Source organism: Python bivittatus, unplaced genomic scaffold, assembly GCF_059951505.1.
Source record: "Python bivittatus isolate LINGU-HERP-01145 unplaced genomic scaffold, Pbiv_v1 ctg000120_np1212, whole genome shotgun sequence".
Taxonomy (NCBI): domain Eukaryota; kingdom Metazoa; phylum Chordata; class Lepidosauria; order Squamata; family Pythonidae; genus Python; species Python bivittatus.
In genome coordinates, this window is record NW_028277037.1 from 4,631,263 (window position 1) to 4,653,541 (window position 22,279).

General features: G+C 36.9%; 1 protein-coding gene across 6 annotated transcripts in view; it reads right to left on the bottom strand.

Moving 5' to 3' along the window:
• INTS13 (integrator complex subunit 13) overlaps window positions 1-22,279 on the bottom strand; it is a 23,639-nt gene continuing 1,360 nt past the window's right edge. The window contains exons 1-18 of one of the 6 annotated variants that reach the window (XM_088134870.1): window positions 20,245-20,379; window positions 19,462-19,568; window positions 18,964-19,038; window positions 17,115-17,317; window positions 16,088-16,168; window positions 15,413-15,503; window positions 14,296-14,424; window positions 14,116-14,139; window positions 12,253-12,337; window positions 11,672-11,761; window positions 11,375-11,464; window positions 8,475-8,653; window positions 7,937-8,107; window positions 5,680-5,834; window positions 5,035-5,265; window positions 3,168-3,307; window positions 1,208-1,343; window positions 3-313 (exon numbers count right to left, since the gene is read on the bottom strand). In XM_088134870.1, coding sequence (XP_087990996.1) covers window positions 274-313; window positions 1,208-1,343; window positions 3,168-3,307; window positions 5,035-5,265; window positions 5,680-5,834; window positions 7,937-8,107; window positions 8,475-8,653; window positions 11,375-11,464; window positions 11,672-11,761; window positions 12,253-12,337; window positions 14,116-14,139; window positions 14,296-14,424; window positions 15,413-15,503; window positions 16,088-16,168; window positions 17,115-17,314 — 1,842 coding nt within the window. In that variant the 5' untranslated portion in view covers window positions 17,315-17,317; window positions 18,964-19,038; window positions 19,462-19,568; window positions 20,245-20,379 and the 3' untranslated portion in view covers window positions 3-273. Of the gene's footprint in view, window positions 314-1,207; window positions 1,344-3,167; window positions 3,608-5,034; window positions 5,266-5,679; window positions 5,835-7,936; window positions 8,108-8,474; window positions 8,654-11,374; window positions 11,465-11,671; window positions 11,762-12,252; window positions 12,338-14,115; window positions 14,140-14,295; window positions 14,425-15,412; window positions 15,504-16,087; window positions 16,169-17,114; window positions 17,318-18,963; window positions 19,039-19,461; window positions 19,569-20,244; window positions 20,477-22,279 lie in introns of those variants that run through there. The other 5 variants (XM_088134867.1, XM_088134868.1, XM_025167602.2 and 2 more) reach the window with 5 other exon arrangements.

Below are 22,279 nucleotides of genomic sequence, written 5' to 3' on the forward strand. Positions count from 1 at the left end.
TAGGAAGCATTGTGCTTTTTCTTAAAAAAACAGCAAAGTCATTTTTATTTAGACATAAAGACCTGAATATTAATTGAAATTTTGTTTTATCTTAGAGCCAAATGGGATTTGGAGCAAATAGTATACTTAGTTTGCATTTTCATACAAAAGTGCTAAAATTACAAAAATGTAAAAACCAATCAAAGTAACAGAACTGTACAATTAGTTAGAGATATCAAATCAGGCATAAAAAGTTTACACATCATGAGCAAATATGGTTCTGTGTCCCAGAATTCACTGCCGGCTGGGTTTTCCATTTTCTGTTGTTTCCATTCTAAAACAAAACAAAATTAAAAAGTTAATGAATACCTTTGTTATTTATCTAAAATTCATAAAATGAGGCTGACATTCATATTTTTAGTTTCTCTTTTAAAACTAAAGAGATACAGTCCAGAAAGCATGTGTGTAAAGGGGCTGGTAGAACACTGTAGAACACAGCAAACATTGTAGTTCCAGCCTATCTGCAACAACTATTATTTAATATTGTTTCCATTATATTTACAATTCTTGTTGAATATAAGCTTGTTTTATTTTGCTTCAGAATCACTGAATTTTAGGGGTGATATGGTTTATTTCATTAATCCACAGGACAGGATAAAAAGAAGTGTCCAGGAGGTACCCATCACGATCAGCAAGATGGGGAGCATGACTGATTGTCTTGTATTACTCTATGTCAAAGCCAGCTAGCTATTATAACATATACTTCAACTCAACAGAAATCCCCAAACTGGCTTATGTGTTCTTCAAGTTTAATTACCATTTAAATTGAAGAACACATAATCCAGTTTGGGGATTACTGTTGAGTTGAGGAAAAATGTATCCTTAACATACGGGTTTTTAATCAATACACCCAATGTTCATATAAAAGTTTCCTTTACAAGACAAGATTTACAAGAATTAAATCTTTAAAATTCTCCAAAGGCCAAATAAAAACTTAACCTTCTTGCTTCTTATTCATAATTCTTATTATAAGTGGCAAACTATACGTGTATGCAATGTCACCAGCAGAATACCTTAACACCATTTTGAAGAAAGAGAAGGGAAGATCAATTACCCTGATTTTATCTACTAAAATTATATTTTAATGTATTTATGGACACAATTTTCAGATAAGTTGTCAACCAGAAATAACTTCAGATTCTGTAGCATGCTATGTTGAAGTACAAACCCATTCTCCTCTTTAAGATGTTGATACAGTTCAGCTTTATTGTTGACAGAGTTTAAGCGGCCAATAAATTCTTGATGTTTTCTAGAATTTGCAGCATTAATCCTGTTGCTCCATAGAGACAGAAGGGATACTGGCCCTAAAAAATAAAAAATTATGAAAATTTAAGTGCCCTCATTAATTTGTATTCTTAAATCCTAGTTTAGTACTTGCACACCAAAATAACGATGCCTTTTCCTGTGTTCATGTTTTTACTGGCCTTACTTTCTGCAGTAAAATCTACAATAGCACCTCCAAATTATTAAAAAAATCTAGAATTCACATAATTTGAGATTTTCACACCAAGGAAAATTCAAAGCAAAGCCTTATCAGTGCAATTTGTGACTAGGGCACCAGTGCTTGAAGACTACAGGGATATTCTGTTTTGGGGCAGAATTGTAACACCATGAGAATTGCAGAGTTTGAGAAAAATGGGATAGCTGAAAACAAGGCAGAGCTGACAATTTTACCTTAGCCATTCCTCACTAGGCCTCTTCCCCATATGGAAGGAAAGTGGCTAGGGTGGGGCACTGATGAAATAGTAAAATATATGCTACTAAGACTATGCTCCTCATATGTCAAAATAGTATACATCAGAAGAATATATGCGAGTACATATCTCCTCTCTCTTTTTTTACTTTTGTCAGCTGGGCAAATGAAACTAATAGAATAGCAGAAGGCATGGAGAAGGCCTCAGGTTAAGTCTGCGGCACCTCCAGTTAAATTGCAAATGGCAGGGCTAGCTAAAACCTACATGACTGTTCCCAATTTACATGACTGCTCCTAGTTAGTGGGGTGGGACTGGCTTTGACAGAGCCACGATGCTCACTAGATAAGGAAACTTACACAGGAGAGGAAAGAACATATAGGAAATAACTTTCTAAACTTTCTGCTCTTCTGGAACTGTTTGGAAAGACAAGAATGTATGGAAAACTTTTGTTTATGCCCTATCTTGCCAGATGAAAAAGGCTCATGACAGCTCAAGGATTTAGCTAATAGACTCCTTCATGTTACCTCCAATGTCTGCTGGTCTTCTTCCATAGCACGAGTAAAAGACGAGAGAGCATGAATTAGAAGCTAAGTAAAGAGCAGCCTCTTAGGGGTTAGGAGGTTCTCTCCAGCCCATTCATAGGAAAGCTGACTTTTCCAAGTTATATTGATGTTATTTTTAAAAAAATGGTATACGTTTTTGGTATTGATGGAAAGATGGTACAGAAGCTTTATTTGTTATGTAATTAGGAGGCAACCATAATCGTAGCATATTTGTGGTTTTTTTCAACAAATGTAATCAAACTACACCAGTTCTTCAGAGTGAGAACCAGTTTTAATGAAAGGGGAAATTATTATACTATTCAATTTTACCTCATAAAAAAACTGAAGAACTACCTGCTAATGCTTGCTAGCATCATAAAGAGAAAGGTTTTCTGTCTACTTGCTTGCTACGCATTAGTAATCATTTGCAACAACATTTACCAAGGTTCATGAGTTATTTCTTCGGAAGGCAGTTTGCCACGTCCTGTATGCATATTTTGCATTCTGTGGGTCCAAATGCAGGAATTTTTCAATCCATTCTACTCAACACTAGGCTACAATGTAACCACTGTACAGGTTTAAGTCTTGCTGAAACTAATGTGATTAATGCCATGGTGTAATGAACTGACACCAAACAAGGCTCTCCTTCAGGTTTTAATTCTACTTACTTTTTTGGAATAAACCCCATTACATACATTCAGACAAGGCACCTCTGAATATAAATAGACAGGATTAGTCTGCAGTTTTTTAGTTCCCAAAAGTTTAACTGCAGTCTTTACCAACATCCAGTATAATTTTCCTTTAAACGCACATTTTGCTGTACATAAAAATATGCCTCAAATCAGCCATCAGTTCACTTCTTTTAATTAACTTGCAGTTATTTGAACTATACCTTTATTTTTTTCAGTGCCTGGCAGTTCGTCCATTGCAACAAGCGGCTTTTTGTTGGGTGGTTCGGGGGAATCAGGAGAATCTTTAATGACTTCTGCTTCTGCAAGTTCCTCTTTTTCACGGTCTAGCAAGCCTTTTAGCCTTCGGAAACAAAGTAATTCAGTAATTGTGATATCAAGGATACCCACTTTTATTGCGCAATACACGCTTATTTAACCTTGCCTTATTAGAAGGCAGGACTCCTATCAATCTCTCAGTCCGGATGACAGCTGCCGTGGCATAAAACCAAGGAGCCTTTCCTTGAATCCACCCAGGGAGGACAGGTGGCCTGTGGGATTCCTCTTGCGGCTGCCTCACAACAGGAAGGCAACCAAGTTTCATAGAGTAGCCCTTCGATCGTCCCCATGGCAGCTTTGGGGCTAAATCACAGCAGAGGTGAATCTACCAGGAGGAAATGGAAATCCATGTCAAGAATCCAGGTAAGGAATAAGGACCCAGTAGACATCCTACCTGAAGGGTACACCTTGATGTGCATGAAAAGCAAGAGCTCTACGAACATTCAGAGAACGCAGAGAACGTCCTAATCACACGGCTCAAGAATCACGTGAGGAATATGCAGTTGAATATGGAACTCTTAGGCAAGCACGATTAAGTCCGGCTGAAGCACCACCTTATCTAAGAAAGGTCCATCAGCACAAAGCAAGCAAAGCTCATTTGTTGGTAGGCCAACATTCCCGCCACTAGAAATCTGTTCTCCAAGACAGCAGTTGCTAGGTACAAGGGGGCCAATTATCAGAACTGACACTATGGATAAATTTCCAGGAGGAGCAGTGGTGAATATGCAGGAAACAAATTTACAAAACCTTTTCAAACATTTTTTGCCGATGGGTGCCAAAAGACTGCAGATCCTTCAGAAATACAACTGGGATCAGTACTAGTAAATCTTGAATGAAGATAAAGATATACAGTAACATAATGGGGTACCATTAGCCTTTAAATGCTATAAAGAGTTGGGTTTTGTAATTTCTACATTAAGTATTTAAGATTTTATATTCCTAAAAATATTCTAAATGCATGGAAATGTTACTGTATATACTTGCATAGAAGCCCATCTGGGGATAAGATGGCCCTTGAATTTTTAACCAAAATACCATGAAAAATGTGCCAACTGCAGATAAGCCGACCTTCAAAATTTTTGTATGTTTTAATTTTCACAATTGGCTTATCTGCAGGTCACCTAATTTTCATGGTATTCTGGTTAAAAAATTGAGGGTTGGCTTATCCACAGATGGGCTTCTACACAAGTATATATGGGATATACAGGTACTTTTAAAAAGTATTACCATATATACTCATGGATAAGCCCATGTAAGCCAAACTCAATTTTTTTGGTGTATTTTAGTGTTTAAATTGTCTTCTTATCCACGAGTATGTATGGTAAAATTTTTAGAAAAACCCTTCTTGGATATTAATAGGCAGATTAAAATCCCAGTAAGTTAGTGGGGTAAAATTAATGTTATTAAAATGAATATTACTGCACGATTGATTTTTGTGCTTTAAGAGATATTCCGGTCTTCAGATAAATTACTAACGCAATGCAAGCGAGGTTCTGCAACGTGCCCTTTGCCTATACAAAATCAGCACTGAGACAGGCTGCCAGCAGTTTACTGCCACAGCTAGCGAGCTTCAAAAAGGAGTCCTTTAAATGGGTGTGTTGTGTGTGCCTGTCCTGCTGACAAGCAGCAGGTTCCTGAAAATTATTTAGGAGGGCAATGTATTCTGGAAATCTATCATTCCCCTGCTGACCAAGGTAGGGAAAACCAGCTCTTCATGTCTTTCATGCAATTCCATCAACGCTGAAAGCTCACCTTTCTGATTCCTGCCAGGATTTTTCTGATTCATAATCTTTCCCTGCTTTCTCTGACTTGTCCTCTTTTTCCTCTCTCTTCCTACCCCGTTTCTTGCGCTCCTCTTCTTCAGGAGGTTTACTTCTGCAAGTTAGAAGACACTCCAAGACACGCTGATGTTTATCTGAGTTGGCTATGTGAGCTCTAACAAGAGTCTCCAGTTCATTCCACATAATCCTGTACTGTTCATCTCTAGACAAGAACACAAAGGACAGAGCCCAATTAATAACAACAACAAAAAGCTCAAACCTCTAATTTACTTTCACTTCTGTTTTTCTGGATATATTTCAACTGCCTCTTCTAAGATGGATTCAACTCTGTAGAGAAATGGAATCATGAAAGCCATCTACCTTCCTAGAGTAAATTATATTATCGCAACATTTTTTGATATACATAGCCACCCAGAGTCCCCCATTAGGGGGAGATGGGTGGAGATAAATTTAATAAATAAATAAATAAATAAATAAATAAATAAATAAATAAATTCTTTGCATTGTAAAATATACCTAAAGCAACAACATTTTGTTGATGGGAGTAGGCGTGTTAATCTCTGCATCCAAAATTTAATTTTAATTATATACTAAAAAAAAAAAAAAAATTACTTGCCTTTTAGGGCCCTTCCCTCTTGTTCCAACTGTTGATATTGGCAATGGATCATTTTTCCTTTCCATTTCTACTAAACTGTAAATTGTCTTCTGACAAGTTAGCACATCTTCATCTGTCAGTGCTTCTTTTACAATGACACTGGCTAAAGGCACCACCTAGAAGATAAAAAATGAAAACAAAGATTCTTTGTGAACTTCCCTGACATGCATGTAAACCGTGATGCTCAGGCTGGTTTTCAATAAAGTGAACTGCTAGTATTGCTGAAAGTTTCATTACTTGATGAATTTCCATGCTAAAATACAATCACATCCAGAGACAGACATAAGCACAGAATTCTCACAAATCTTATGAAAGATAGAGTTTTCTGTTAAAAGGAAGGCATAACTTGGTTTTATATGAATGCTTTCAGATCAGCCTTTATACAGGTGGTCCTTGTTTAATGACCACTCGTTCAGTGACCATTTGAACTTGCAACAGTGCTGAACCAGTGGCACTTACGACTGGTCCTCGAAGTTCCAGCTGATGCAGTGCCCCCACGGTCATGTGATCACAAGCTGGGTACTTGGCAACTGGCCTGGATTTCCTACCATCGCAGCATCCTGCAGTCACATGATCACAATTTGCAACCTTCCCTACCGGCTTCCCACAAGCAAAGTCAATGGGGAAGCCAGCAGGAAGTCGGAAGCTGCAATCATGTGAGGTCTTAGCTTAATGACAGTATCCAGGGGCTGCCAGAACTGCCATTGCTAAGCAGTGCAGTCACATGGCACTGCGCTTTACAACTGTATTGCTTAGCGGTGAAAATTCCTGTCCCAATTACTGTCGTTAACCAAGGACTACCTGTAATGCAATCACAGGGAATCTTGACATCTTCAAAGAGTGAATCTTTTTGTGATTTTTTTTTCATTGCTTCTCTAGTTACTACTTCTGATTGGAAAAAAATCCATTCAGGAGTTAAAAATGGAATTTTGAAAGTGTAAATAAAAACATAAGAGGAACACTCCCTGGGAAAAATGAATTACATTCTGGATTGTTCTTCCTTTTTAAGTATTAAATTTGCATTTCCATTTGCCAAATTATTTTTATACCCTGCAAGGCAAATTATCCAACAATCTCTGGACACGTATACAGCTTTGAGCATTACTTATTAGGGAGAAAAATAACAGCCAAATAGTGTAATTCTGTTTTATGATGGAATAGTTTAATCAGCCATTAAGCAAAGAAAATATGCATTTGTGTGTTTCTTTTTTTTTTCCAAATAATGTTCTTAAGAGTTATAAACGAAAAGAATAAAAGCCAATACAGGCTACAAAAATACAAATAATACAAACAGAAAAATACAAAAGTAAAGAAAAAAGTGTGAAAAAAAAAGAAAAATAGAAAAAGGAAAAGGAAAAGAAAAAGGAAAAGAAAAAGGAAAAAGTAACTTTCCCCTTCATCCCAGCAAGTAAAGACAATCTTAATAGCTTATCACTATTTCTAAACACAACATAATTTCTCTTCACCCCATATCTCATCTATCAAATTTTTTAAAAATCCAAATGTTTTGGCATTTGTGCATTTCTTTATGGAACACTCAAGTCAAAAGGTGGACATTATCTTTTGAATAACAGGATGTCAAACAAGCAGGCCATAATTTCAAAATATTGTCAGGAAGGCAGAGAAAGGTGAGAATAATGGAAGATTACTTGCTCTAATTCAATGCTGGGTGAAACATCCACTATTTATTAAGAAATAAGGCTGCTTCAACATGGTGGATGAATGCTGTGCATGGTGACCAGCTGAGCAATACTGCCAGCTCATCGACACTAGGCCCACTGTTATATAACAAAATGAGCAAACCAAAAGAATTGTTAGATTCCCTGGACAATCAACTGCCATTTTTATCTCAGAATAGGCTAGCAATGGTTTGTCATATTTAGTAGCGTTGCATCTGGAAGCTCCCAATGACTGTTATCAAAATGCACTTTCTCTAACAGCCAACTCAGTGTCTCTAATGCTGACATGCCAGAAGCAAAAACAGCCATTGAGAAAGAAAGAACTGTGAGAAGTCTTGGAGGAACACAAGATTTACAGAAGCAGAAATAGATTATTGTGTTGTAAGACCCACTTGTACAATTTACCATTCAAGCAATCATCCCATGTATGCCCAACTGTCCAATTTACTTGAAAGGAATTCCACCTCAAATTAGACGTGGACATTTCTAAGTAAAACATGACTGATGGCTGGGACCTAAAGACCACCGTGATCACCTACTGCCTGCATGTTGAATATGGTTGTCTGTGAAATTATCATGGGCCAGTAACGGGTATGTTTCTCTAGCTGATCTTTTGCTCGTTCCAAAGGAATCTCAAGACTTTCATCATTCTTGTATCTAGGTTCCAGGAAAGGAGTGAGTCTATTTTCTCTCATAAATTCACCAAAATCCTATATATAGAAAAAATAAGATAAAATTAGCAGTCTTTCTAAGAGATAGCTAAAATATAATATCCATTTCAGTCACCACATCTTTTTCAATATTAAATTAATTTGGTTTGAAAGAGATTTTCATTGTGTTCAGTGTAACTGTCAAATGTATAGAAGAATTACAATTTTTTAAAAAAAATCACTCATACACTGTTTTCAAAAGCTGGGACATTCACAAATTTTCTAAGAGACTGGTTAGTTACATCTGAATGAAACCATAGTAGATCAAGGATTGTTCATATTTCAAAGTATATTTCCATTAGAGTTTAAGCTTATAATTTAACAATTAACCTTGGGTTGTTGTTTTTTAGATTTAAGAAAAACTTACTGTAATCCTGTAGTCAGTGACTCTGCCACCACATCCTTCACTTATTGAAGGAGGATCCTCCAGAATGGATCGAGAACTGCTTAATACATGCAGAAAAATCTCTCCTCCATGGCTACTAAGCATATGACTGATCACTTTAGAGCCAGACTTCCGTGGTTGCTCCAACAACACAGAACGACCTATTGAAAGAGAAAATGCTCTATTAATTACTTAACATAATATAGTATGTGATACCTAATCATCCTTCTGGTTCATAATCAAAAATTAATCAAATAATGGACTTCTAGGTTCCAAGTAAGAGGTTTCCCTACAGTGCAAGATGAAAGTATTTCTTCCATTCATTGACCTTGAGAGACAGAATCTCTTCCCAGTTCTGGTCCTACCTATCTTTATGGCTTTAGGAAGTTTCATTCTTCATTCTACTTGCTAGTTCGGTCTAACAAATGGATAAAAGAACTAGTTTGGTGTTACCCTTGATTGAAGTCGTGGTACTCTCTGATGGCTAAGATGGATGGAAATGGAGGGAATAAAGAAAATCCTCTCCTTGGAAAAATGACCACCTGTCATGTTGATTCCTCTCTAGGGCCAGGAAGAACTGCAAGACTCCTCTAAGGCAGTATTTCTCACCCTTGGCAACTTGAAGATGTGTGGAGTTCAACTCCCAGAATTCCCTCAAGCTGGCTGGGGAATTCTGGGAATTGAAGTTCCCATATCTTCAAGCTGCCATGGTTGAGAAACACTGCTCTAAGGAATTAGAGAATCCTTCCTGTGGAATGGCTCTGATAAAGAGTTCCTTTTTCCTTTGCACATTAATAAGCCCAGGAGTTAAACCAGTTGGTGGCAAGGGTGGGAATCATTCCATTTCTCTTCCACTTACTCCATTATTGACAGCAACTGATTTCATTCTCAGTTCTGCAAACAGATATGGGATCATTATTTCAGAACTTGAAGCTGTCAAGACGCTGTGGCTCCTGATTCTCCTGAGCAAGAGGCAATCATTTGCCTGTGGGACATTTCCCCTCATGCCTTTACTAACCTCCATTTAGGGGAGAGAGGAGGATAAAGATGTCATCTTGGGTGCAGACTTTTATGTATTCTGTTCAGGAACCCATTCGAATAGGAGAATCTCTATAATCACATGTCCAAGAAGGAACACTATAACTCTTTAGGATCCTCTTATTCTTCCCCAGATGTTTTCTTTTAGACAGTTTCCCTAACTAGATCAGAACTCTGTTTTAGAAGTTGGGGGGGGGGGGGCATGCATTGTTCAAAACCTGATTTAGCAGACTTTGGATACAGTGGGCAAATGTTTGCTCAGATACTACCTGATTTTTGTCATTTGTGTAATGACATAATTGTGCAAATCTGTCAACTTGCCATTTGTATCAGTTTATGTAATTGCACCAATTCATGCAAATTACATAAATTGACACAAATGACAAATTCAGATTTAACAGATCTTGAGATTTAGCATGCACTTCCGCCTTCCAAGCAATTCATAAAGCCGTGGGTTAACTAGCAGAAGCTGGATGTCAAGACAGATTAATTTATTTATTATTTTTTATCAAAAGTCTATTCCACTTAACTACCTGAGATTAACTATTCTACAGCAATTCAATTAAAAAACAATTTTAAGTTATGATTTAAAAATGAGTGATAAAACTTGGAAAAAAATTTTAAAAAAAACTTTAAAAATTTTTTTTTAAAAAAAATTATTTAAAACCATAAACTGCCTAAACACAGGACAATATCATCCAAACAAAATCACACAGCAGTACCAGTTAACTGAAAGCTGCAGGAGAACAGACACATCATAAATTGGGGTGTTGGTTTACCTGCAGCATCATAAACTGATTAGTACTATTACCCCAGATATCCAAGATTAGATTCAAGAAATGTGTAATTTATTCATTTTTGAAACAACAATTTTACCACTAGTCAAAACAGGACACAATACGTTTGGCACAGATTTCATATTATTTAATTTGTTGGACATGTATGTATAACTTTTTTTAAAAACTGCTGCTGTATACTGCTTCTTTGTATTTATTTTTTTAAAACTGCAATAAAATTATATAAAACTGGTGCCAGCAGCTTGTAACACTTGGCTCTGCCGCACTGTCCTGGCTCACAAAGCAAAAATTGCTGGAAGTGGCCTCAAGATGGCGATGGGTGAGCAGTTTTGAATCTAAGCTCTCCGATCCTTTCTCATTCTTTTTTACTTTTTATTTGCCTTTTAATTTTTTTATATACTTTTAACTTATTTGTATATCCTGTAACGCTTGGGAGGCCACCTGCCCATTTCAGCTACCACTGAATAAAAGCTCTTTCATAAATATATCAGCAATGTGTTGTGTCCCGCCTTTCTTTCAGAAGCTCAAGGCAGCACATACGATGCTCCTTCCTCCCATTTTTTCCCTAGAGCAGCAACTCTGTGAAGTAAAGTTGGGCTGAAGGATACTGAGTCTCCATGGCTGAGGGTCGACTAGAACCTGGGTCTCCCCAGTGGCGGTCCAGCACCTGAACCACTAGACTAGACTGGCTCTCATTAAGTGCATCTTGCCCAAATAACAGAATACATTTTCCATTCAAAGGCCGTTCTGTGTGCCCAACCTAAAAAAAATAAGGTCTGGCTAACAGCATCCTTAAGAAACGGAAAACCAGGGTCGTGAAAGGCAAGAGCTGAAGCTCTATCATTCACAGCAGGGTTGGGTACTCCAGAGAACTCCCGTTTTTGCTAGAAGTGTAGATTCCGTTAGAGCTGAAGCAGATTCCTAAATCTGAACAAACACTAAATGTGATCCCTATCTCAGATGGTGTTTCTCCTAATCTAATCCCAAATTCACAACAATTAAAATGCAATCATTGTACCATTTGAGTGTCAAATGAAAATGTTTTACCATTAAGAAGAAAGTTGGTAAGGCAAGAAGAAGGTCGACTGTTCACATCGACAGGTGATATCCTGTATGCTCCAGTGCAATAATGCAGTTCTGAAAAAGAGATCCCTTTAAAATTCTTACAGAATATCTGATCTCAATTAAGAGTTATATTCATTACAGAAAGAGTTCAAAGTCATGTCATACAGGCAAGTATCTTATTTAAAAACATGACCATGGCCCATTACTATGATTTAGTGGTAAAAAAAGAAGAGGACAATTAACACATGAAAACCTTTAGAGAAAAAAATGAATACTTACCAACACTATTTGTTCTTGGTGTACACCATTTTAAAGTGACAGTTTCTTTGAATGTGCCTTCTTTGCTGCTACCACCCATGTGATTATCACCTGCAATACAAAGTTTAAAGATTAATATAGCTTAACAATATATTAATAGCAACATGACTGAAAAAGGGACAAAATAAATGTCTTGCTGAAACAAGCCTTAATCATGGGAACAAGAATGTATGCTGTTTGAGATCTCAACCATATTCTGTAGACTAATCCCATTAGCATAACTGGAATTACTCTGAAGATACATTAGCACTGGTTTGGATCCTGGAACTCTTTTAACAGAGATTTCTCATTTTATTTCCTACAAAACTCCCTTGGAAGTTGAAATAGGAAGCCGGGTTTTTTTTTTGCTGGTATAAGAAACTCTGTGGGTCCCAACTAGTAAGTCTGGAACTGCTTTAAAACGAGATACAGACAGATTCTTTTTGTTGTTGTTCTTGTTGGAAAAAAGTGTAAAATATCCTTATAATCCATTGCTGTGAATGATGAATTATTTTCTTGTTCCTTTGCAGATACAACAATTCTTGATTATTTGCCATACTCACCACTTTTTAGAAAGTCTACATGTGCTTCCTTATGATGTAGCAGTTCCACATCATAATTGGCAGAGGTGTTGGCATGTTGCTCTTCCTTTAAAAAACAAACATTGTAACATTATATGAACATTTTTCTTTAAGTTCAGAGTTTCTTTTTTTTATCCACAGAGGGACAATTCTACATTTTGCCTTTTAATACAAAATTGCCAAAAGGGGAAAAAAAAAATGCCCACAATACAAATAGATTAGAATTCTGAGAAAATGTGCCTTTTCACTAATCTACGAAAAAAGATGTAGGCAGCTTGATCCAATGTCTGTTTACTCAGAAAGTCCTACATTGTTCAAAAGCACCTACTTCCATGTAAATACAAATTTTGGTTTGCAAAACCTCAAGGTTCCTTGAAATGACTGTTTCTGGCATAATGTCAAGCCAAGATGGAAACTCATTTTAATTTGTATTTACCAAATTAAAATAAAAATACAGTATAAAACAGATCCAGCACCCACTTCTCTCCAGTGATTAAATTGGCTGATAAAGAAACATTTCCATTTCTTAAGGAACCTATAGTAATTGTAAGCCTAGCCATTCTTCATTTTTATGGAAGTTTGTTTTTTTCCTGTTAACAAGAGAAACCACACACAGTCTTATCTGGTTCCCACAGCTGAAGCCGCGGTGGTTCAAACTGCATGCATAAGGATGAGAAGCAAAATAAGCAGCATCTTTAAAAAGCTGGGGCAGACCAACAAACATCATGGATGGCAGATTAGCAAAACAAACCAACCAACCAACTTAGGACTTAGTTTGTAAATGAATTATACAGAGGAAACCCAACATAGATACTATTACTAAAAAGAACAAAAGGCAAGAAGAAAAAGCATACCAGCAGCACACAGGTCAGTAAGTTGCAAACAAGGTATTTGCAAACATTAAAAGGCATGTGTAGGAGTCTACGGAAGTGTCATTAAAATGGCTAACGCCTACTGAACACGAAAGAGCTCAACTGTTGCTTTAGCATATATGATCCAAACAGCATCTTTAAAATTCAGCAAACAACACTGGCTATTATTATAACTTCTCCTTCTCTGCAGTTGTTTTTTTTTAACAAATGCAAATAGAAATGCTTTTCTTTCTTACTGCCCAATTACAATTTGAGTGTCTGGCTTCCTCCAGCGGTCACCACAGGGACAAATAAGGCCAATAGAACAGGGAAAGATAACTTTAAGGCTGCAGTCCTAAACATACGTAATAGGTAGTAAGCTGCATGGAACACACTGGATCAGTATTTCTCAACCATGGCAACTTTAAGATGTCTGGACTTCAACTCCCAGAATTCCCCAGCCAGCATACTGGCTGGGGAATTCTGGGAGTTGAAGTCCAGACAACTTAAAGTTGCCACGGTTGAGAAACACTGCACTGGGTCATACTTCTGAATAAACATGCAAAGGATTACACTGCATATACTAGTAAAAAAAATTTATACTGATAAAGGGCCACATTTTATTATCTCATCAAAAGTGCTTTCCTTTTTCCACACTTCTTGTTAAAATAACACTGCCTTATTTGGAGAAGAAATTAGTTTTATTGCTTTCTACTTGTTACAAACACCTTTATGTTGGGAGGACATGGAAATGACACAGAGGAGAGAAAGGCTCACTATGCCACTAAAATGCACAAGGGGGAGCAGGGAGAAATTTCTAACACATGTATAAAAACAAAAGAATCACAGACAAAGTAATTTGAAGCAAACAAGGCTACCGTTACATAAAATAAAAGAAAACAAACACTACATTAACAATTGAATAAATTGCTGAAAAGCCAATACGGCCATTTGTTCTGTGATCCTTTTTTTCTCCTCCATAAAATTTACTAACCTGGTCACAGACATTGAATGTAGGCTAATAAAAAAAAAAAAAGAAAAAAGAAAAAAAGTGATATGAAGAGAAAAAAAAAGCAAATGTAATAAGTCCAGTAAAATAAATAGTAAAACCATTAAACAAATTTAAAAGAAATGGTTCAGCGACATCAGCACAAAGCTGTTCACGTGACCTTACCTTCATAGGGATATTAGTTATAGTAGTTGAAGCCAGATCAAAATGCTGCTGAACTAAAAGATTCAGTCTGGTGGCCAGATGCCGTCCAGCCCGAACACTATGTACTTCACTGGTTAAAACAGGAGAAAGCTTTAAAAAAACAAAAACAAAAGGCAAATACACACACATACACAGACATAGAATACTCAGTAGCAATGGATTAAGATATAAGAAATATATTTAAAAATGGGGGATTATTATTGGCTTTCTAAGTACTTAGCCAATGAACGATTTATCAGATGTATTCTATTATATTTGGAAGTACCTTTTTGACAATGTGATCAGAATGTTGGGTTCACTGCTCTCAATATTCATGACACCTCCAAAAGCCAAACATACTCATGGCACTTATTATCATACCTAGCATTTCCTATCAGGAGTGCAGAAAACAGCTAGACTAGTCCAAGAAAGATATCTGACACCCAGCATAAAAGCACACGGTAGAGTGAAATCTGGTAATTCAGGATTGTCTGAAACTCAACCTTATGCTTTATTATAGCACTTCCTTAATTTAATGGACTACTGGTGTAAAAGCCTACCCATTAAAGCAGAATGTCCGTTAAATCTGAATGGGGTTCTACATGTGCATATGTGGTGCACTTTTTGCCTGTGCAAAATGGGAACGGGATTTTATGCATGTATTTTATAAATGTTACATATATGAATTTTATATATTTTGCGCATGCATTTCTTCCATTGTAGCAGCTGCATTTGCCTAGGAGTATAAAGATTTGGAATACATTTGGAAAGGGGAACTTACTATCAGACAGATGTAATACTTTTCAAAAAGTATAGGATTGGAGATGGTCATGTAGTGATGGGTAAATTCAAAACTTTAGGCCTGTTTTAATTACTTTTGGCAGTCAGGGGAGGGGTTTACATAAAATAGGCTGTAGGTGTATTTCCTAAAGCCTTAAGAAACCTGTTATTTATATCTCAATTAATAACAAAAAAATTTTTAAAAAGCCTTGTGGGGGGGACTTGTAGGTTGGCTGCCTCTAATATTGTATAAAAACTTAACTGATGTTTTAAAGGCAATTCAACAATGTGAATTTATACATTAATTTAACAGCCTTACCTCTTTTTTAAGATGATCCGACACAAGACTTTCTTCTCCAACAGGATAAGTATGAATTAAAACCAGCTCACATTTCTGGATCTGCATAAGACTAAAGAAGCCAAGATATTTTGTTATAAAGCAAATAATGGAGCATCAACTGTTGATAAAAACCGAAGACCAAAATTTTTAGCGGTCACTGGAATGTTTACAGTATTACAGTTATTACTATATACAGAAAATAACTATACGTAAAGAATCTCTCATTCCAATGAATATTCTACATGCTCTCCCACTTTCTTCTATGTAAATTTTCCAATAGGAGCATTTGGCCACCATCTCTCACCACATGGAGGATAGATAGGGATTCTCATTCACCTAGTTAAAGAAATTGATGAAACAGAAAAATTGGGGCTTCATTAAAAGCATACTGAAACCTTAGATCCTAGAAACTCTTGCTGGAATCTTGCCAGCTCTAATGGAAGATGTGAAAGACAGAACTGGATACTATTTTTATGCAAAGCATGTGCTCTACCACAGAACTATTCCACTGTTTGTGCAATTTAATTTCATACCAAAGGTCTCACAACTGACATGCCCCTGCAGATTTAATTTCCACAATGCCCATTTCATTTTTTTAGATTATGCATTCAAAACATAAGACATAATCAAAGTGCTACTAATTTGTGCACTTACTGATCAGAATTAGCTGCCAACTTATTGTGCTCGTGTATCGTTTCCTGGACAAATTCCTCAAGCATTCGTACGTGGCTATCACTGGAAAAGAAGAAAACACCCCAATCTTAGAAAAAATATACAGGGCAATGATCATGACTTATGGAAATGTGAATATAGGTTTCATTAAGATTATTTTTAAAATATGCTATTGCATATCCTAGTGCTCTAGTGAATTCAGGCAGCTTTTTTCTGATCTGGCTACAGACTGGAGCTGAAAACAATAAATTTTCAGTTTGTAACAGTTTTGCCATTGTTTTATCCTGTTCCCACATTAATCTGTCATTTCTTTTTAAAAATTCACCTGTAAATAAAATGCAAAAAAACAGGCTGCATATATCTAGCCTTTCTATTTTCATAATGCTGTTCTTCATACTTTATCCTTCTCTCTGTCACAGCAGGAAGCAGCATTTAGCCAATTTGATCTTGGAAAAGTTAAGATTTGGCTCTGAAATCCCAAGGCTATAGCTTGATTTGGGAAATTGAAAAAAAAAAATACTGTAAGTTAAAATGCTTCTTTACAATTCCCAAGGAAGCAACACGTCAGTATAATCACCAGCAGTTGAGCTCAACTCAGAGGAGATTTTACCTTAATCGTGCTTTTACTACTAGTTAATAACTTGATTCAAAAGTTGATAAATGTTTATGTGAATTCAGGATCAAATTAAAAACATGGTGGTCCTATGTTCAGTATTAACTAATATTCTACTTAGTAGTAGATTTGGAACATGAATGTGCAGCGGCCAACCACTTCTATATTGCTTCAAGAAAACGACATGGATGCAGCCACACGGCCCCCAAGAGTCAGGCTTGACTCCAAGGAAATGTAATCCCCCTACCTGCTCTGTAACAGTGCAAATGGCCATGTTGAACTGGTTAACTTTTCAGCTGCATACAAATCTTACCGGCCAGTCAGAACATGGGGGGCGAGGGTGTGGGTGTTGCTTAGCTCTGAGACTGGAACATTAACATTATAGGTGTCACAAACCTCTTTGCATTAGTAATACAGATGATCCGTCCTCGGTTTCCAACACGGTCGGCATTCTCCATTAATAAGGTCCGGGCCTCATGCTGGTATTCTGTAATTTTGCAGAGAGCTTCTACTGCTGCTACCAAGCCATGAAGTATACTGCAGCATTCTGGGTCTGCGCGAGGATTGGGAGGCCCAACAGCTGCTAAAGCTGCCATTAACTGATCAAGAAAGAAATATGCTTTGTTCGTCAATGCCATTCTGAGTTTCTAAGGCTAAAGAGATCCTAGTAAGAAAAGTTTCTTCCATATAACTTAATGGACACGAAACAGCACCCTTGGATTTAAAACCCTTTATGTTTCAATTTTGACTGAACAGGAATACTTCTATTCCTTCTTCTCTAAACCTAAAACCGAGGGCTCCGTGCCCTGTTACATGCGCTTCACAGTTTTTTCCAGAAGGCGGGTCTTCTCTGTGGTGGCCCCTGCTCTTTGGAACATCCTGCCCCCGGAGGTGCGATTAGCCCCCACACTCCTGGCTTTCCGTAAGGCTTTGAAGACCTGGTTCTGCCACCTGGCCTGGGGTGGGGTGAGAATACAAGCATGGGGATGGCTAACCCCAAAGAGGCCTCTGCCTTCAACCTCAGATTTTTCATCCCCTTGTTCTCCCCTTCTTCTTTTTAGTAATGTTCTAATTTAAGGTTTTATGTGTTTTTATATTTTATGTTCTAATGTTCGTTGTAAATCACCCAGAGTTCCCCCATTGGGGGGAGATAGGCAGTTGAAAAATTTAATGAATGAATGAATGAATGAATGAATGAATGAATGAATGAATGAATAAATAAATAAATAAATAAATAACCATCTTCTTAAGCCCTACTTCATAAATGTCCTGCCATGCTGAAGAATAGCAACTGGCTGCCTGGGGCTGGGGTTTCCCCATGATGGGAGAACATTTGTTTTGATTTAGAACATAAACATTTTTTAAAATAAAATAATGAATGAATGTACAGTTAACTGACTCAAATATTTTCATGTGAACTGCCAACAGACTATGTCAATATCTGAACTTGATCAACTACAGACAAAACTCTATGGAGCCAAAGGTGTTGCCTTAATTGTAACTTGACACATGATAGGGAAAGGGAAATGATTGACAGTACTTTCCCAATCTGTTGATAAACACTTAGCCAATTAGTCAATGCATAGCTCTGTGAAGCTCAGCAATGGAATAATAAATCCTTGCTGATTTGGGTAATCTTTAAAGAACCACCAGATTGCTCCATAGAACTAAATAGGAAATGGGGAAAAAAAAGAACTTTATGGGAAAACAGTATCACCAGGAAAAACCAAACCTTCTCACTACTGTCCCTAAAAAACAACTGGATTATAACATTGTAACTTGTATATTTTGGCAGACTAGTGCTGGAGAGAATCAGTTGAAATTATCATTGGGCCATAAAACTCAGCAGGTAATCTTGGGCTAGTCAATATACTTCAGCTTAATTTATTCAACAGAGTTGTTGTGAGAATAAAATGGGACATGGGAGAAATCATAAACTCCCTGGGTTTCATAAATGTAACAGAAATATAATAAATAAATTAACATATTCAATGCATCTCAGGTTTGCTTTAGGGGGGACTCACAATTCTCCAGAGCAGACTGAACGGGAAAGACTATGTTCCACTGACAGATGCCACTTCAGTACAGTCCCACCAAGTAGTTCCAGATTTAGCTGAATTAAAGCCATGACTGACTTATCCTTTGATTTTAATAGGATCTAACTTTGTCTGAATCCAACCAAACATTTGTTTACTTTATTATGAAGTAAATACAATTGTGCAAATCCTCAAGAATTTAATTTTACCTCCTGCAAGTTTTGATCTTCCTGGTTCCATGAGTTTAAGACATTTGCTCCAGAATCACTTACAATGAAGTTCACCTGAAAGTGTATATAACAGTTTAATGATACAATCAACACTGCCCAAACATTTTCATGATTTGGCGAAAGCATAACAATAACCGAGTTCCTTCTAAGAAAGATAACCTCATTGTAGGTTACAGGATAAAGGGATAATCTGTAGAACATCACTTTATGTGACAGCTAAGGGCTTACTCGCATCAATACGTTTCATAACATTTGAGTCCAAGGAGGCATCCCATTCCTTCAAATGATCTTCCAATAAGCATTCATTGAATAAATATGACAGCTGATTTTTTATGGCTTATGCATATACCAGATAATATAATAGTATACAGTTCAAATAAAAATGATCAGAACTCATTTTATTCTCACATGAATGCTTTAAGATGTTTAATAAAAGAACATACTATAAAATTGTAAATCATAAAGTAAGAATGTGACCTGATCCCTTAGGCTGCAGTCTAAAGATATTTGTCACGCCTGTGGTCAGCCATGACCTGCAGGATTTGGTCCTTCTAGCTTCTTCTTCAGGCCTTGCCCCACCTATCCTGTATAAATATGAGGGGGATAAAATGATAACAGGGAGTCTGTTATCTCTTTCCTATGGCTTAGCACATCATATGAACATACAGGCAATGTGTCTATGCAAAAGTAGGCAGGGAAGCATGCCAGAAGTGGCCATCCACATTCCCGGAATTTAGCACCTGACATGCTAGCTCCAATTTGACTGTAAGGTTAAAGAAAAAAAAAATCCTACCTCTGTACTAGAAGTTTGCTTTATTGAAAAGATGCATGGGACTGTTATGAACTAAGCTTTCTTCAAGCTTCTAGTTAATTAAGGTTCCTCTATGTATATTTAAAAATATACTAATTTAGTACTGAACCTGAAGAATCTTGTATTTTAAAAAGCAAATGGGGTAACTTGTCCAAGTGCTGAAGATGCAAGATGTACACTATGTGAGCTACAATCCTCAACTGAATTAATAAAAAGTACATTCCACTGACCTCAAAATGGACATACTTTGCATTGTATTACTAGGCAGAGTCAAGGTTTCACTCTGAGACCTTATTTGATTCCTGGGGTTTTGACTTACCCTGATTGTGGATGATATATTCAACAATCATGGTAACCAAAAATCATGGCTTAACATGAAGTATGAGTGTAGTAGCATAGAACTTCTTATTTACAAAACATTTTATTTATAAAAGATAATTGTTACTTACTAGTTTTTTAAAAGGAAATATATCATACATTATCCTACAGTATTCCATGGATGATTCCACTGAACAGGTCCATAGTGATCGTGATATAGGTGCAAGAGGTATGATTCCTTGAGTCCGATTCTTTATTAACATATCAAACTCAACATGTTGTCTACAAGATTCTGCCATATACGGGCAGTGATCTACCACAAAAACTGTTTTGTGTGACTCCGAGAAAAGCTTCATTTTCTTTCTACAACAAATTAAATGAAAGATTTAGGCAAACACTATATAAATTAAAAACCAGGCTATTAAATGTAGAAGATGATACTGCAATTTACAAATAATTACGTTTAAAATCCTTTGCATAAGACAGATTCTTAGACACACAAAGAATAATGTTTTAAACAAAACTAAACTACTAGGACTGCATTGGAGAGAGAGAGAGAGATGGATCACAAAAATGAAAATATGGAACTACTTGGTAAGTTTTCAGATATTTATCTCATAATACTTGTTCCAAATTTACTATCACATGAAACTCTATTACATCCCAGGATTGACAACAAACTTTCTTGGTGGTATCTTATTCATGTCCTAACCAGGTCTGATCCCACTTGTTTTTTCTGAGATCAGCCAAGATCAGCCAGGTGCTACAACCTCCTGCAACTAGATTGTGAAACTGGGACACACACACAGACACACACACACATCTTGGAATGCAGCAGGGGCAAACTGCTTCCTGATTGTTGCCAAGAAAACCACATGGACAGGTTGAACTAGATTCAATTAAGACTTTATTATGATCTGAGGATTAATCAACATAATTCAAACTTATTAAAACATTAATCAGATTAGCCTGAAACCCAGGAATAGGTCCTAAGCCCCAACTCAACCAGCAAGTTGTAAACTGTAATCAGTTTTATTATTCACTGGCAACAAAACAGTTTGCAGATATAATAGAACTATCCTATATATTTAAATGTCTACTCAACCCCATTTCACCGAGCTTTATGCTTGTTATAATTTAATAATAATAATAATTTATTAAATTTATATGCTGTCCAACTTGCAGCAACTCTGGGAGGTTTATAAATTGTTAAAAACATTTAAAAACAAGAAATGATACAAGAAACACAAAACAAAGAAACAAAGATGGCAGAGAAAATAAACCCAGAGAGGAATAAGGAAGAAAAGGAGCATCAATTGCCATCACCAAAGGCCTGGTGCCACATCTTGAAGCCACATCTTCAGGGCCCTTCAAAACACTAATAGGGTGGGGGCCGTTCAAATCTTGGGGAGAACCTCATTCCAGAGGGCAGGTGGAATGACCACCCGGAAGCAAACTGGCAACTAGTGTAGCTCATGAAGCAGAAGTGTTACATGAGCATACAGAGGCATACCCATTACTGCTCGTACTGCTGCATTCTGGACCAGCTGAAGCTTCTGGGTGGTCTTCAAGAGCAGCCCCGCGTAGAGTGCATTGCAGTAGTCAAGCTGTGAAGTGACTAGGGCATGAGTGACTGTCTGAAGCCCCCCTCCCCCGATTTAGGAAAGGGTTGTTTTGCATTACGTGCTAAACCACAAAGCCTGGTTAGAGAGTAGCGAATAACCATCGTTTCCAATTTTTATACAACACAAATTACATATATTTTGGGTTCAGTCAACTTCCTAACACTCTGTTTAGAGCTGTGTGCAACAAAGGTTAAAATGGTGGAGGGCACAAATCTGTTTAACCACTAGCCAACATGCTACACTTATACCTCTAAAAGCAGGCATAGGGTTGCAGCCTAAAACTTTGTCCCTGTTGATTTACAAGCTGTAGGATGCAAGGAAACTCTAAGCCACTTATATTTCTACATGCTATAGAGTGATTTATTATGTGCCATCAAGTCATTTTCAACTCCTAGAATGTGAGATATGATCTTTTTTTAAAACCTTAACCAAAATAGTGCCATAGACACATCCTGGTGTTCCATCTTCACACTCTTCAAAGCTTACAGGTTATATGTTGTCCCACACAATATTCTAAACAAAATATGACTATTGTGTGCCC